Source organism: Trichomycterus rosablanca, chromosome 20 (genome assembly GCF_030014385.1).
Source record: "Trichomycterus rosablanca isolate fTriRos1 chromosome 20, fTriRos1.hap1, whole genome shotgun sequence".
Classification (NCBI taxonomy): domain Eukaryota; kingdom Metazoa; phylum Chordata; class Actinopteri; order Siluriformes; family Trichomycteridae; genus Trichomycterus; species Trichomycterus rosablanca.
The window spans coordinates 25,504,817-25,519,719 of record NC_086007.1 but is presented as its reverse complement, the minus strand read 5'-3'; the positions used below and the strand labels follow the sequence as shown (position 1 = coordinate 25,519,719).

Genomic DNA, 14,903 nt, shown 5'->3' with positions numbered 1-14,903 from the left:
GGATCAATTTCAGGTACATTTATGCACTGGAAGTATGAGAAATGACACAAAATTACCTGCTGATCTAATTAGCAGGAGCCGTCTGATGGCTCACGCAATAACACACACAGCAACACCTACACCACATCCTGAAGCACTGAATATAAACATGGAGCTCAGATAGCGCTGGAAGAACCCACGACCCCAAACCTGCTGCAGAAGATCCTCACACATTTAAACAAACGTGAGCATGAGAAATAAAACACCGTCCAATTAATTTGACAAGGTTCTGCATTCATATCTAATAACCGACGGTACGAGTCAGGCGTGAACTGAAATTGGCTTTTACACACTCGAGAAACAATTAATGTAGCGTAACGCGCCCCTGCTCGAGGTACTTTAGGACCGTTAAGTGTTTTTTGCTCTTTGGAAGCAGCTGCATGATACAGCGGCGCCTCAGGCTGGCGGCGCCCAATCAGCCGGGTCAGACGTACGGTTCTGATACCGCTCGGTAATAAGAGCAGAGCAAGACACGACGCTTCAGCAGTCACCTGCATACAGGGGCTTTATCACCTGAAGCTCCTCAGAATAATCAACTTCAGGTGATTCAGTAGGACCTAACACACCTCCCGCATCCATACATCCGACTCACTGGCAGCATGATGGTGCTGATGTCACCAGTTCAGAGTGGAGGAACCGACCCAAACCCTTCAGGATGATTCAGAATCTGGATTGCGAGCCACACCTTGGCATGACTTTTATACAGAAGCACTCCAAAACCTCGGGGAAAAGCTTTCCACAAAAGTAAAGTCTGTACAATAATGAACGTAGTTGGATGTCCAAGTTCCTGGTAAGACGTCTATATATTACATGTGATGTACGTGTCAACGTGTTGATGCTAACAAAACAGTACAAAGTCCAAACGGATTATGTGTGTAAATACAAAGTGAACAAAAACACTCAGAATTTAAGAATTTCAGGCACTGGAGTTACAAGGCAAAGTTTGTGTCAACTTTACTAAGCAAGCAGGTGTGAGTACTGTGTGTGTGTGTGGGGGGGACACACAATGTTGTGTGTCTAAAATCTAAACACATGCACTGTACACGTGTAAATGTATAACAATGTATAACGTGTATGACAAATAAGGGCGATTCATCTGCCCTAGATTATTATTATTACAATAATTATTATTACTATTATTATTATTACAATTATTATTATTATTATTATTACTATTATTATTATTATTTATTTTTATTTATTTATTATTTATTTATTTATTATTTATTTATTTGTATTTATTTATTATTATCGTTATAATTATTATTATTTATTATTATTGTTGTTATTATTTATTATTATTATTGTTATTATTATTAGTATTATTTGTATTTATTATTATTATTAATATTATTGTTATTGTTGTTATTATTATTTATTATTATTGTTATTATTCATTATTATTATTATTGTTATAATTAGTGTTATTTGTATTTATTATTATTATTACTATTATTATTAGTGGTATTAGTATTATTATTACCACAATTATTATTACTTTTGTTGTTGTTATTATTATTAGTAGTATTAATATTATTATGACAATTATTATGATTATTATTATTATTATAATTATTTATTACAATTGTTAATATTATTATTATTATTATTATTTATCATTACAATTATTAATATTATTAATTATTATTATTGTTATTATTATTATTATTATTATTATTATTATATCTTGTTGTCCAAATACTTCTGATAGTTGTGTACTTGACCCCCTGTAAGTGTGCTAGAGTCTGTACTGAATTCTAGACTCTATGCTTCCACTCTTACCTGCCAGACGTTACACGTCCACGTGTTTTGAACATCACGTCGGTTATATCCAGCAGAATCCAGTTAACCCGCCTCGTCATTTCGTTTTATTTTATTATAAAATTACTTTATTAATTGAGAGTGAAAAGGAACAAGATTCAATAAATCAAGCAAATTTACTAGCGGCTTTATTTCCTGCCGTTGTTGCTCGGTAATAACTGAGTCATATTGACGGCAGATTAATAAAGCTCTGCGGGGAGGAAACCCTCTAAAGAAAGCTTAGATGTGTCCATAAATTATGAAAACAACACGGGCTGGAATGCCTGTCAAAACACATTAGATGTACGACGTCAGTGCGGAGTCTGGAGCGACCTCTAAATCTCAGAGCTGAGTCTCTGAACACGAGGTGGACGTCAACACGAGAACTTAACCAAATCAAATTAAGTTCAGACATCTGCTTCGTACACCACAGGAACTAAAGTATTGGAACACCACTTCTAATTAATAAATGTATGTGTTTTAGCCACAACAGCTGCTAAAAGGTGTAATAAAGCAGTTATATAAAGGTAATGATGTGCTTTCAGCTTTGCAGCAACAGTTTAGGGAAGGTCCTTTTCCTGTTTTGGCAAAAATCAAGCTCAATAAAGACAGGAAGAACAGCTGAGTTTAAAACAGAGCCAGATCAGAAATTTCAATCCTAAAAAGCCAAAAAAATTATAATAATTAAACAAATACATTTTAACATCCCATAAACACCAAATGAACTTGTACACGAACGCCCCCTTGTGGAGGCTTTATGTTACATCTTGTAAACCACAGTGGGACCAGATTGTCACCAGTTTTATTAATGAAGTATATTTTTGTATACAGGGCAGCACGGTGGCTGTAGCACTGTTGCCTCACAGCAAGAAGGTCCTGGGTTTGATCCCCAGGCGGGGCGGTCCGGGTCCTTTCTGTGTGGAGATTGCATGTTCTCCCCGTGTCTGCGTGGGTTTCCTCCCACAGTCCAAAGACGTGCAAGTGAGGTCAATTGGAGACATAACCTTGTGTGTGAACTAATGAATCTTGTGTAGTGAGTAACTACCTGTACTGTCATGAATGTAACCAAAAGTATAAAACATGACGTTAAAATCCTAATAAACAAACAAACGATCTAAACAAAATATATAGATATCTTTTTTACCTATGCATTATTTCCTCACACATCAACTGACATCATCTCTAGGTTTTAATTATGCAGTCTCATCATTTTAAATGTCTGGTAAACAAAACGAGGGTTTATTTACAATCAACCGGTAAATATTCCTCACAGCTTTTCAGGAATTAAGGTCTGTGTTTGTGTTTCACAATACGGTTAAGCTTAATCCATCAAAATCTCATTTTCATTAAGGTTCACCGGTTCTCCAGACATCGATTTTTTTCCATCATTCTCTGAGAGCTCGCTGCTCAAATCAAGTGCTGATGTCTATCTGCTTTTTCTTGACATTCACTTTTCCCCATCAGCACATCTCTCCGGCCCTTTCTCCCGCTCGCTATCTCTAACATAATTACACCGGGCCGGTCCGAGGGCACCAGCCCGACCGAATGACATGTAATGACACCCTTTGAGAGGCTGCATTTTCCCAGGGTGCACCATTGTCCTCGGCGGGAAGGCGGCACGATTGCTCCGAAGTCTCTTGTTTAAGCCCGTCCGACTCGCCGAGCGGTACCGGACACTCGTCTCAGGACTGCGGTCTGACCGACAGAGAAGAAAAATCAAACGACCACGCCGCCAGATGTTCGAAACGGTCAGAATCAATTTTACCGAGCGCTCGGGGACGCAGCGACCACCAGCTGAGCGAACGCTGCTGAAAACATGAGAACGGACGTTTTAATCAATGGTTACGATGGCCTATAAGAGTCCTACTGCAAATGACAATCGAGCTTCCCCGGGCTGTGCTGGGAATCAATCAGGGAAACATCCAAACATCATTACTGTACAGAACACAGAGAGTCAAAACCTAATTCCAAGAAAGCATGGATTTGTAAATAAACATCAACCTTTTGTCAAATGAACATTGTACGACAATAAATATAACGTTTGATCATTTATTTACTTGTAATTACACTTCCTAATCATTCAGCCTTAATTTTTTTAGCCATACCCACTGCTAATATGCTTGTGAATTTGTGCCAACAGTTTGGGTAAAGCTAATTCCAACAAAGCCAAATGGTTTGACCAGTTTGTAATGGGAGGGAACTTTTACTAGCCCGCACAGCCATGACCTCAACCTCACAAATGCCTTCGGAATGAATTGGAACACCAGTACATCCATCCATCCATCCATTTATTCATGCATCCATCCATCCATCCACTTATCCATCTATCCATCCACCCACCCATCCATCCATCCATTTATTCATCCATCCATCTATCCATCCATTCACCCACCCATCCATCCATCCATCCATTTATTCATCCATCCATCCATTTATTCATCCATCCATTCATTTATTCATCCATCCATCCATCCATTTATTCATCCATCCATTCATTTATTCATCCATCCATCCATCCATTTATTCATCCATCCATTTATTCATCCATCCATCCATCCATTTATTCATCCATCCATCCATCCATCCATTTATTCATCCATCCATCCATCCAGCCATCCATCATGTGCAGAGGGGCGTGGCACATAAACATGAGCTCCGGGAGCACAGAGAGGCTGGATTGTTATGTGGATTGTTTTTAGGAACTACAGGTTACCTGCGACGTGTCAGTTTAGGTGCTTTCAAAGATACTGTCTAATAATCCTGAAATAAAATGCAAACATTAAACTGGTTCCAACAAGCAGTTCATCTCAGATTTACTACACTGACAGACTTCTAACAAACCTCAAGTGGCAAAGCCAAACTATAAAGACCGTTCAACGTGTTTTATTGGATTAATCTGGGTAATTTGGTGTTGCTACCCGGCAATTAAAACGTTAGCCTTTATTTATTAGCTCATCATCATCATCATTATCACAGCAACAAGTCAAATAAAATCACGTCAACTGAAATGAATCGATTTTAATAGACGTGATGCTCTGAAAATAAATAAAGGGGCATAAAAACACAAGGAGGTCTGAATGCAGGAAGCTGCAAGAAGCTGCATGTCTGCAAAAAAGGGGCTTAGTGCAAGACTCTGCAAAAAAAGACTGCAGGATGTGCTTAATGCAGGAAACCGCAAGAAGCTGCTTGTCTGCAAAAGGGCTGATGGGCGAGGAAGTGCAAGAAGAGCTGAGTGTAAGAATGCAAGATAAAAATAACAACCTTGAATCTGCATGGAAGACTGAATGCATGACGCTGCAACTGCAAACTGCAAGGCATGTCTGGGCAGGACAGCTGTAGCCTAGTGGTTATGATACTGGTCTAGTAAATAAAAAGAAGGTTGCTGGTTCAAGCCCCATCAGGTTGCCACTGTTGGGCCCTTGAGCGAGGCCCTTAACCCTCAATTGCTTAGACTGTATACTGTCACAGTACAGTAAGTCTGCAAAAAAATGCAAGAAAGGCCGACTGCACCCGGTCACATGTTAACATTCATATTAAGCTGTAGCGTAGCGGTTAGGGTACTGGACTAGTAATCAGAAGGTCGCTGGTTCAAGCCCCACCACTGCCAGGTTGCTACTGTTGGGCCCTCGAACAAGGCCCTTAACCCTCAATTGCTCAGACTGTATACTGTAATTGTACTGTAAGTCACTTTGGATAAGAGCGTCCACTAAATGCTGAAAATGTAAATGTAAATATTAATGTTATAAATCCTTAGTTAGGCGCTGAGGTGGGGCAGCGGAATAATCCGCCAGCACACTAGGGCAGAGATTCTGAGCCCCCTGGTTTGAATCCAGATGGGCTGGGCACTCTCTAGCGGGCACAACTGGACAAAATCGGCCTCTAGTCTGCTGGGTGGGAAAGACTGGACTAAGGGGCCGGGTTATCAATGCTGTGTAAGGACCTTGGAATTTTTACTTGCCACTGTCGCCCTCGGCTTGCTCAACAGGGATTTTAGGTCTGTCGGTCCTGGAGTCTGTAAAGTTGCTTTGAGACAATGTTCATTGTAAACAGCGCTAAACAAATAAAATTGACTTGACTTGACCTTGGTTGCCCAGGGTGCCTGTACAGAAGGTGGAGGAGAGCATAGATCAGGGCGTGGCGCAAATCCACCGAAGTACGGGTGAATGAGCAGGGATTGGTGGACTGTGCACACGTCGGAGGGAGTGTGTGTATGTTCGGCGAATATACACCCTCTTTGGACGCCTTTGGGGTCCCCAGGAGCAGATTGGCTACACTAAATTGGGAGGAAAAGCATAAAATTATATATATATAAATAAATAACTCCTTCGTTAGCTGAAAGGTGAAAAGTACTGGCGAGTGCTAGTAACGAATTTGCATACAAGGACTAAAATGATCCTCCTGCAGCTCAGAAGACACTAAACACCAAAAACCTTTAACAACAAGCTGAACCATGTGCTTCATCTCTGAGGTGTGCATTAAAACATCCCATATAATAAAAAAAAGACCAGAGCTTAGCGGGTTAGCTTTCCTGAAACGACCCGCTCTCAAGGACGATGCGATTCCGGCCCGACACAATCAGTGTAAAAGCCAGACAGTGACGTTCAGCCGGTGACAGCGGTGAGATAATGTTAATTGTCAGCTCCCACAGAGCCACGCCGGGAATTAACAGCACATACCGCTGTTTATTTAGACCGGTCCAAAACAAAACCAGCCTGGCACCGCAGCGGCGCTCGAACACGGTGGAAGCGCAGTGAAACGTATTTAAAACCTTTAGATCTGGACTCACCTAGTCTGAAGGAGAGCGGCCCGCTGGCGGTACTTCTAACCCACATCGCTAAGAAGAGCAGAGGCGCCCAGGGTGCGAGCATCTTCTATACCTCCTCATGGGTCCTGGCCCGGGGATGCCCCTCCTCACAGCCACCTACAGAGTAAACAGAAAGAAACACACTTCTTAAAAATGGGCGAGTGTGAGGATCTGAGCGAGTTTGACAAGGGCCAGATTGTGATGGCTAGACGACAGACGGTCAGAGCATCTCCAAAACTGCAGCTCTTGTGGGGTGTTCCCGGTCTGCAGTGGTCAGTATCTATCAAAAGTGGTCCAAGGAAGGAACAGTGGTAAACCGGCGACAGGGTCATGGGCGGCCAAGGCTCACTTATGCACGTGTGGAGTGAAGGCTTGTCCAACAGACGAGCTACTGTAGCTCAGATTGCTGAAGAAGTTCATGCTGGTTCTGATAGAAAGGTGTCAGAATACACAGAGCATCACAGTTTGTTAGGAAGGTGGTCATAATGTTATGCCTGATCGGTGTGTATATATTACATTTAAGTATTAACAGATATTGCTGTATATACAAGAGATCTATATTTTATATTTTGGTTATATGCGGTGAGGGTGGGAGGAGGAGTAATCTGTCGTTCCTGAGAGACTGAGAGTCGCTTATAGTCCGGATTTAGCGCCATCTGTTTTCCACCTTTTTGGACACTCAAAGAAGCTTTAAGAGGAAGAAGATTTTCATGTGATGATGATGTGAAAGCAGCGCCGCATCTGTGGCTACGCGCTCAACCAAAAAAATTTTTTGCTGATGGCAATAAAAAGTTGGTACGACGCTGGACAAATGCATCAACCTGGCTGACCAATCAACAGTGTTGTGCGTGAACGAGTTCAAAAGAACGCGTTCATTGAACACGCTCATTTTTTCGTGAACGTTGAACTGAACGCAACACATTTTTAATAAAGAACTTGAACGTGAATTAGTTCACATTATGTGTCATGAACGGCAGACATCACTGTAAATGAACGTTGGAATTTGTTTTCCATTGAAAACTGAGTGACATCTGTTTTATCTTTTGAAACGCAACGAGAGAAAGTTCCTCCCTCCTGTATTCTCGCTGGTGCCGCTTAAATCATGTATCACCAGACAGAAATGGTTTTGACATTGTGTGCGCAATGCATCGCAGTTTCCTTAAAAATAAAGTTTTTTGTGCCTTTGAGTTTTGCCTTCATTACCTTCATTCAAGAGTTTCATTTCATACACACACATATGTATATATAATATCATATATATCAAATAATATATACATATTTCATATTATATATTCTTTTTTTAATTAAATGCTGGTAGATTTCATTGCACTAAGTATAGAACTGGTCTACCTTGTCTGTACTGCTGCAAGTTTCATCACCTGGTAAGAAACCCACAATTGCAGTGTCATGAGCAAATGTCTACAATGAGCAGTTTCAAAGAACGTATAGTGATTTCTAGCTTGTAGTGTGAAAAAAAGTATTTATTTGAATATCTCACGAAAAAAGTAAAATGAACTGAACTTTGAACTAGTTCAGAATTAAAATTGTGAACTTTGAACGTGAACTGTTCACTTTGAGCATGTATGAACTGAACTTGAACTAGTTCAGAAAAGCTGTGAACTGGCACAACACTGCCAATCAACATGGAGGAATTAGCTATGTCTAAGGAAAAGGAGGCTGGATGAGAATCAGAGACTCCACCAGAATGACTGAGATGCTGTCAGAGGTGGTGGAGAAATACTGAGAGAGTAGTTTGGTCCTCTGTAGGTGTTAAATCTCTCTGTGTTAAAGCATCCATCACTGACTGGAGCGCTCAGTGCGCTTATTTATATAAAACATACCATAAATGTATTTAAGAAGCCAGAACATCTGTATTCTCAGTTTATGTCAATCTATCTGAGGTGTAAAGTTGGCATTGAGCGAACTGTCGATGGGGTCACGGCATCCAGCCAAGCATTCGCTCCCAGAGGAACCACACCAGCAAAGAGGTCAGATAGTTTGACCCCAAGTGGCCTTTTATCGACAACCTTATGTGTATCCTGGTTTATACTGCCATGATGATTCCTGAAAACTGAGTTCTTCTTCCTTTGGTCTTCCTTTCAGCCATAACATTAAAACCACCCTTGTTTCTCAGCTCCACTTACCATATAGAAGCACTTTGTAGATCTACAATTACTGACTGTAGTCCATCTGTTTCTCTGCATGCTTTGTTAGCCTGGGGTGGTGGATCATTCTCAGCACTGCAGTGACACCGACATGGTGGTGGTGCGTTAGTGTGTGTTGTGCTGGTATGAGCGGATCAGACACAGCAGCGCTGCTGGAGTTTTTAAACACCTCACTGTCACTGCTGGACTGAGAATAGTCCACCAACCAAAAATATATCCAGCCAACAGCGCCCCGTGGGCAGCTTCCTGTGACCACTGATGAAGGTCTAGAAGATGACCGACTCAAACAGCAGCAATACATGAGCGATCGTCTCTGACTTTACATCTACAAGGTGGACCAACCAGGTAGGAGTGTCTAATAGAGTGGACAGTGAGTGGACACGGTATTTGAAAACTCCAGCAGCGCTGCTGTGTCTGATCCACTCATACCAGCACAACACACACTAACACACCACCACCATGTCAGTGTCACTGCAGTGCTGAGAATGATCCACCACCTAAATAATACCTGCTCTGCTCGGTGGTCCTGTGGTGGTCCTGACCATTGAAGAACAGCATGAAAGGGGGCTAACAAAGAATGTAGAGAAACAGATGGACTACAGTCAGTAATTGTAGAACTACAAAGTGCTTCTATATGGTAAGTGGAGCTGATAAAATGGACAGTGAGTGTAGAAACAAGGAGGTGGTTTTAATGTTATGGCTGATCGGTGTAAAGTGATCTGTGCATTTAATAGCAGCTTGGGGAGGGCGGAGTACAAGACAGGTTAGTTTGCTGTCTTCAGCAGCTATTGATGTGTGAATGAGTGTGTGTGTGTGTGTGTGTGTGTGTGTGTGTTCTTCTGTTCTGGAGAAGAAGCTGCTCCTCAGTCTGTTTGTGTGTGTCTTAATGGTCCTGTATCTTTTGGATGGGAACAAACAATCTGTGATTTGGGTGTGTTGAGTCTTTGATGTTGTACCCGGTCCTCTTATGTAGCCGGCTGGCGTAAACAGTGTCCGGATTCGGGAGCTCGGTACCCACAATCCTGTGTAGTCCTAACTATACAGTCTATGTAATATTAATATACAGTGTATCACAAAAGTGAGTACACCCCTCACATTTCTGCAGATATTTAAGTATATCTTTTCATGGGACAACACTGACAAAATGACACTTTGACACAATGAAAAGTAGTCTGTGTGCAGCTTATATAACAGTGTAAATTTATTCTTCCCTCAAAATAACTCAATATACAGCCATTAATGTCTAAACCACCAGCAACAAAAGTGAGTACACCCCTTAGTGAAAGTTCCTGAAGTGTCAATATTTTGTGTGGCCACCATTATTTCCCAGAACTGCCTTAACTTTCCTGGGCATGGAGTTTACCAGAGCTTCACAGGTTGCCACTGGAATGCTTTTCCACTCCTCCATGACGACATCACGGAGCTGGCGGATATTCGAGACTTTGCGCTCCTCCACCTTCCGCTTGAGGATGCCCCAAAGATGTTCTATTGGGTTTAGGTCTGGAGACATGCTTGGCCAGTCCATCACCTTTACCCTCAGCCTCTTCAATAAAGCAGTGGTCGTCTTAGAGGTGTGTTTGGGGTCATTATCATGCTGGAACACTGCCCTGCGACCCAGTTTCCGGAGGGAGGGGATCATGCTCTGCTCAGTATTTCACAGTACATATTGGAGTTCATGTGTCCCTCAATGAAATGTAACTCCCCAACACCTGCTGCACTCATGCAGCCCCAGACCATGGCATTCCCACCACCATGCTTGACTGTAGGCATGACACACTTATCTTTGTACTCCTCACCTGATTGCCGCCACACATGCTTGAGACCATCTGAACCAAACAAATTAATCTTGGTCTCATCAGACCATAGGACATGGTTCCAGTAATCCATGTCCTTTGTTGACATGTCTTCAGCAAACTGTTTGCGGGCTTTCTTGTGTAGAGACTTCAGAAGAGGCTTCCTTCTGGGGTGACAGCCATGCAGACCAATTTGATGTAGTGTGCGGCGTATGGTCTGAGCACTGACAGGCTGACCCCCCACCTTTTCAATATCTGCAGCAATGCTGACAGCACTCCTGCGCCTATCTTTCAAAGACAGCAGTTGGATGTGACGCTGAGCACGTGCACTCAGCTTCTTTGGACGACCAACGCGAGGTCTGTTCTGAGTGGACCCTGCTCTTTTAAAACGCTGGATGATCTTGGCCACTGTGCTGCAGCTCAGTTTCAGGATGTTGGCAATCTTCTTGTAGCCTTGGCCATCTTCATGTAGCGCAACAATTTGTCTTTTAAGATCCTCAGGGAGTTCTTTGCCATGAGGTGCCATGTTGGAACTTTCAGTGACCAGTATGAGAGAGTGTGAGAGCTGTACTACTAAATTGAACACACCTGCTCCCTATGCACACCTGAGACCTAGTAACACTAACAAATCACATGACATTTTGGAGGGAAAATGACAAGCAGTGCTCAATTTGGACATTTAGGGGTGTAGTCTCTTAGGGGTGTACTCACTTTTGTTGCCGGTGGTTTAGACATTAATGGCTGTATATTGAGTTATTTTGAGGGAAGAATAAATTTACACTGTTATATAAGCTGCACACAGACTACTTTTCATTGTGTCAAAGTGTCATTTTGTCAGTGTTGTCCCATGAAAAGATATACTTAAATATCTGCAGAAATGTGAGGGGTGTACTCACTTTTGTGATACACTGTATCTAAATTGTGAACTGAAGAGAGGTCGTGTAGTCGTCAGGTGACTAGAAGTGAAGCGTAGATCCCCGGGATTCTGTTATATTAAAATATGATTCATTCGTGACTGCTGGTTCACACGTCTGTTGAGCTCAAGAGTAAAAAAAATGCCGTCTGTATCTTCCAACTTTAAATTATGAGAGAGAAAGGAAGCCGGTTGTTAAGCGAGAGACACAAATCATGAAGGTGTCAGGAGGGACAGGACGGGTCCTGCTCAGCTTCTCTATTTCTTCGCCATTACCAGGTTCTGAGAGAGAGGAAATGACCAACGCCGGGCACCAGCGGGAAGTAAATGACTAATCAATACCACACACACCCACACACACCTCCCTACCCCACACAAGGATGGATACACAGTTATAACCTCCTCGCCCTCGTCCCCACTCCACCCAGCGTCCAGAGATCTGATTGAAACCTGTCTGGACTCCAACGGTCCAGTTTCTTACTGTATCAACGTGTCTTATATACTGTATACAGGGGTACCCTGTGGTTGAAACTCAACATCAGTCGGTTCTGGGATATTTTCTCATAAGGATGTATGGGAAACTGTTAATGCGTCTATGGTTCCGTGGAACTGCATATATTTTAGGCTGATGTAAAATAATGTGGTTGTTTTCACACTTATAAACTAAAAATAACAAAAATATAATATAAAAACACTGAAATATAATAAAACTTGCACTTTATATTTACTTCTTTATTGTTTCCTTATGCTTCCTAATCGTGGAGATGTTTGATCTTGAAATACCGAATTCCTTAGTGCAGTGGTCCCCAACCACCGGGCCGTGGACCGGTACCGGTCTGTGGGTCATTTATTACCGGGCCACACAGAAAGAATGAATAATTAGATATTCACTAATAATATTCACTATTTTAGGTGTTATTGTCTTATTGTCACCCCTTGGTGGGAGCAGCATCTCGTCGCAGCAAAAAAAGCTCATTTTTGCACCGTTTGTGAGCGATATTATTAAATCCTCCCTTCCCCGCCGGTCCGTGAAATTATATCTTATATGAAATCGGTCCGTGGTGCAAAAAAAGTATTAAAACAACGAGTGAGGAATTTTATTAGTGGAGAGAACTTATGAGCAGTAATAATAAAGAGAAGTTTAGTGCTCCTGTGTCGTTCTTTTAATACATTAAACCACGTTAAGCTTTATTTTTTAACAATGAGGGTCATTCCTACAATTCGGTGCCTTTTGTGTCCCCAGTACTGATCACTGTATTTATTAAGTACATTTTAAACAATACAATTTTCTAAACATCTTACTGAAATAATTAACACTTTCAAATACTGAACACAATGTTTTCTACCCCCCCCCCCCCCCCAAATAAAATTACTGTATACATACTGTTTTTATCTCTTATCTCTTAGGTTTTCCCACGTCCCCAGTGCTGTACATTCTGAATTAGAGTCCCTCTAAACCTTTTTTTCTTTATGAGTTTGATTTTATTGCTGAGTTTTTCACACGTCCCTCAAGTTGCCGTCCACCCTGTTATTTCTTACTACTGTCTCTTAAAATGAAGAGCTGTTTTACATACTGACGACATTTCCTGGAGGGAAAACAACTGTGGAAGATGAGCGGCTTATTAAACTCCTCATTTTAATGTTGTTTTATCCACATTTTATCCTAAAAGTCTTATTTGGTCAACCATAACATGTCCACCCTGTTATGGGATATATGAGAAAAAAGCAATACGATTTGATCATTTAAAAATTATCACACGAAACAGCAGATAATTCTTTCTCTGAATTCACTTTTATGCTAGCATGGTTTTGCTCACTTGCTAGCTAATGGCTAATTTTGTGTCAGAATGTCCACCCTGTTATGGTCCACCCTGTTACGACCCAATACGTAACAGGCTGGACGTCACAGTGTATATGAGGTTCATGTGTAATTCAGCTTGACCAATATTAGTTTGGAAAAGTATAACACTTAAAATAAAATTTTTTCATTTTCAAACAGTTTTAAGGTCCAAAAGGCACCAAATCCCAGAAATGACCCATAAGTGTTTTAGACTCTCAGAAAAGCTGATTCTGATTCTTATAATTTCTCAGAACCTCGAGCTGTAACACAAGTTTAAAAGTGAAACAGGGAGGAAAATCCAGATAAACACAGATACATGTGGAGCTGTAACACTGGATCTGACGCTTATTTCACACAAATAAAGATTCGTCTCATATTCGCACTATGACGACGTTTTACTGCACCGCTCAAGCCGAGCTCTGAACAAAACAACAGTCGCACACACGTCGAGTTTAAGGGAACAAATTTCTTGATGAAGGTTTCGAGTTTAGGTACCACTGTATCAGAGTTCTGATCGAGTCCCTCATCACTCACTCAGCTTTTCCTCACGCTTCTGGCTTTCTGAGCGACGTGATAAATGATTCCCTGTGTGTCACAAATCTTCCTCCAGAGCTGGAGCTGAAGGTTCAGCACCGTTCTCACCGTGCTTCCGTCTCAGGCTGCTTTGTTTATGATTACAGTTCCAGATTTATGTGCTGTGTGCTGAATTTCTCTATTCAGTGCTCGTACAGGAGACCGAGGTATTCAAAACAAGCGTGAAATTCAATCATAAAGCACAAATCATCTCAAACATACACTAAAGTGGCCATAAGTATGTGGCCACGCCTGCTAATCATTGAGGTTTTTTTGTTGCTATTGTATTTATGCATTTTCTCCCTTCTTCTCCTGATTTAGCCCTGCTCGAGATCTCAGTCATGTCCGAGAAGAGTATATTCGTCCACCGCACCCCGATCACGTCTGAGGAGGGTATATTTGTCTACCGCAGTCTACTGACCCCTTCTTATTCACCTGTACTTTGGTGGATTCGCACATATGGCCGGTCTCACGCATGAAGAGTCACACACTGACCCCCGTGTGGCACCTCGGCTACTAACCAGGGCTCTTACACATCGCCAAAGACCCCGACCACTTAGAGTCCGTTCTTTTCCCACCCAGCAGACTTTAGTGATCAATTTTGTCTGCTGCAGGGACTGCCAATCGTGCCCGCTAGGGGGTGCCCAGCCGACTGATAGCAGAGCTGGGAATCCCAGCATTGGTGCTCTAGTGGAGTATTCCACAGCGCCACCTAGGGGCAGAGCTCATTAGTTTTTCGCATTAGTCTCTTATGGTTGAGAGGTGTTCCCAAGCCTCCCAACACACATTTCAATGTACAGTTACTGCTAACATTTGTACAAATTACAAACTTGTAACATATGCTCTTTTGAATGGGTACAAGTTCCCACAGACTCACTTCTTAAGCTTAAAGCCCCAAAGGGTTGGGAGACTTAGATTTTATCTGAGGATGTGCAGTGACCGTGGTCAGATGTTCCCGCTGTATATCCACACACAG

At 41.9% G+C, this 14,903-nt stretch overlaps 1 protein-coding gene across 1 annotated transcript in view; it reads right to left on the bottom strand.

Moving 5' to 3' along the window:
• grik4 (glutamate receptor, ionotropic, kainate 4) overlaps window positions 1–6,707 on the bottom strand; it is a 64,200-nt gene extending 57,493 nt beyond the window's left edge. Inside the window, exon 1 of the mRNA XM_063017142.1 lies at window positions 6,626–6,707. Coding sequence (XP_062873212.1) covers window positions 6,626–6,707 — 82 coding nt within the window. The remainder of the gene's footprint in view (window positions 1–6,625) is intronic.
• Between the last annotated feature and the right edge of the window lie 8,196 nt (window positions 6,708–14,903).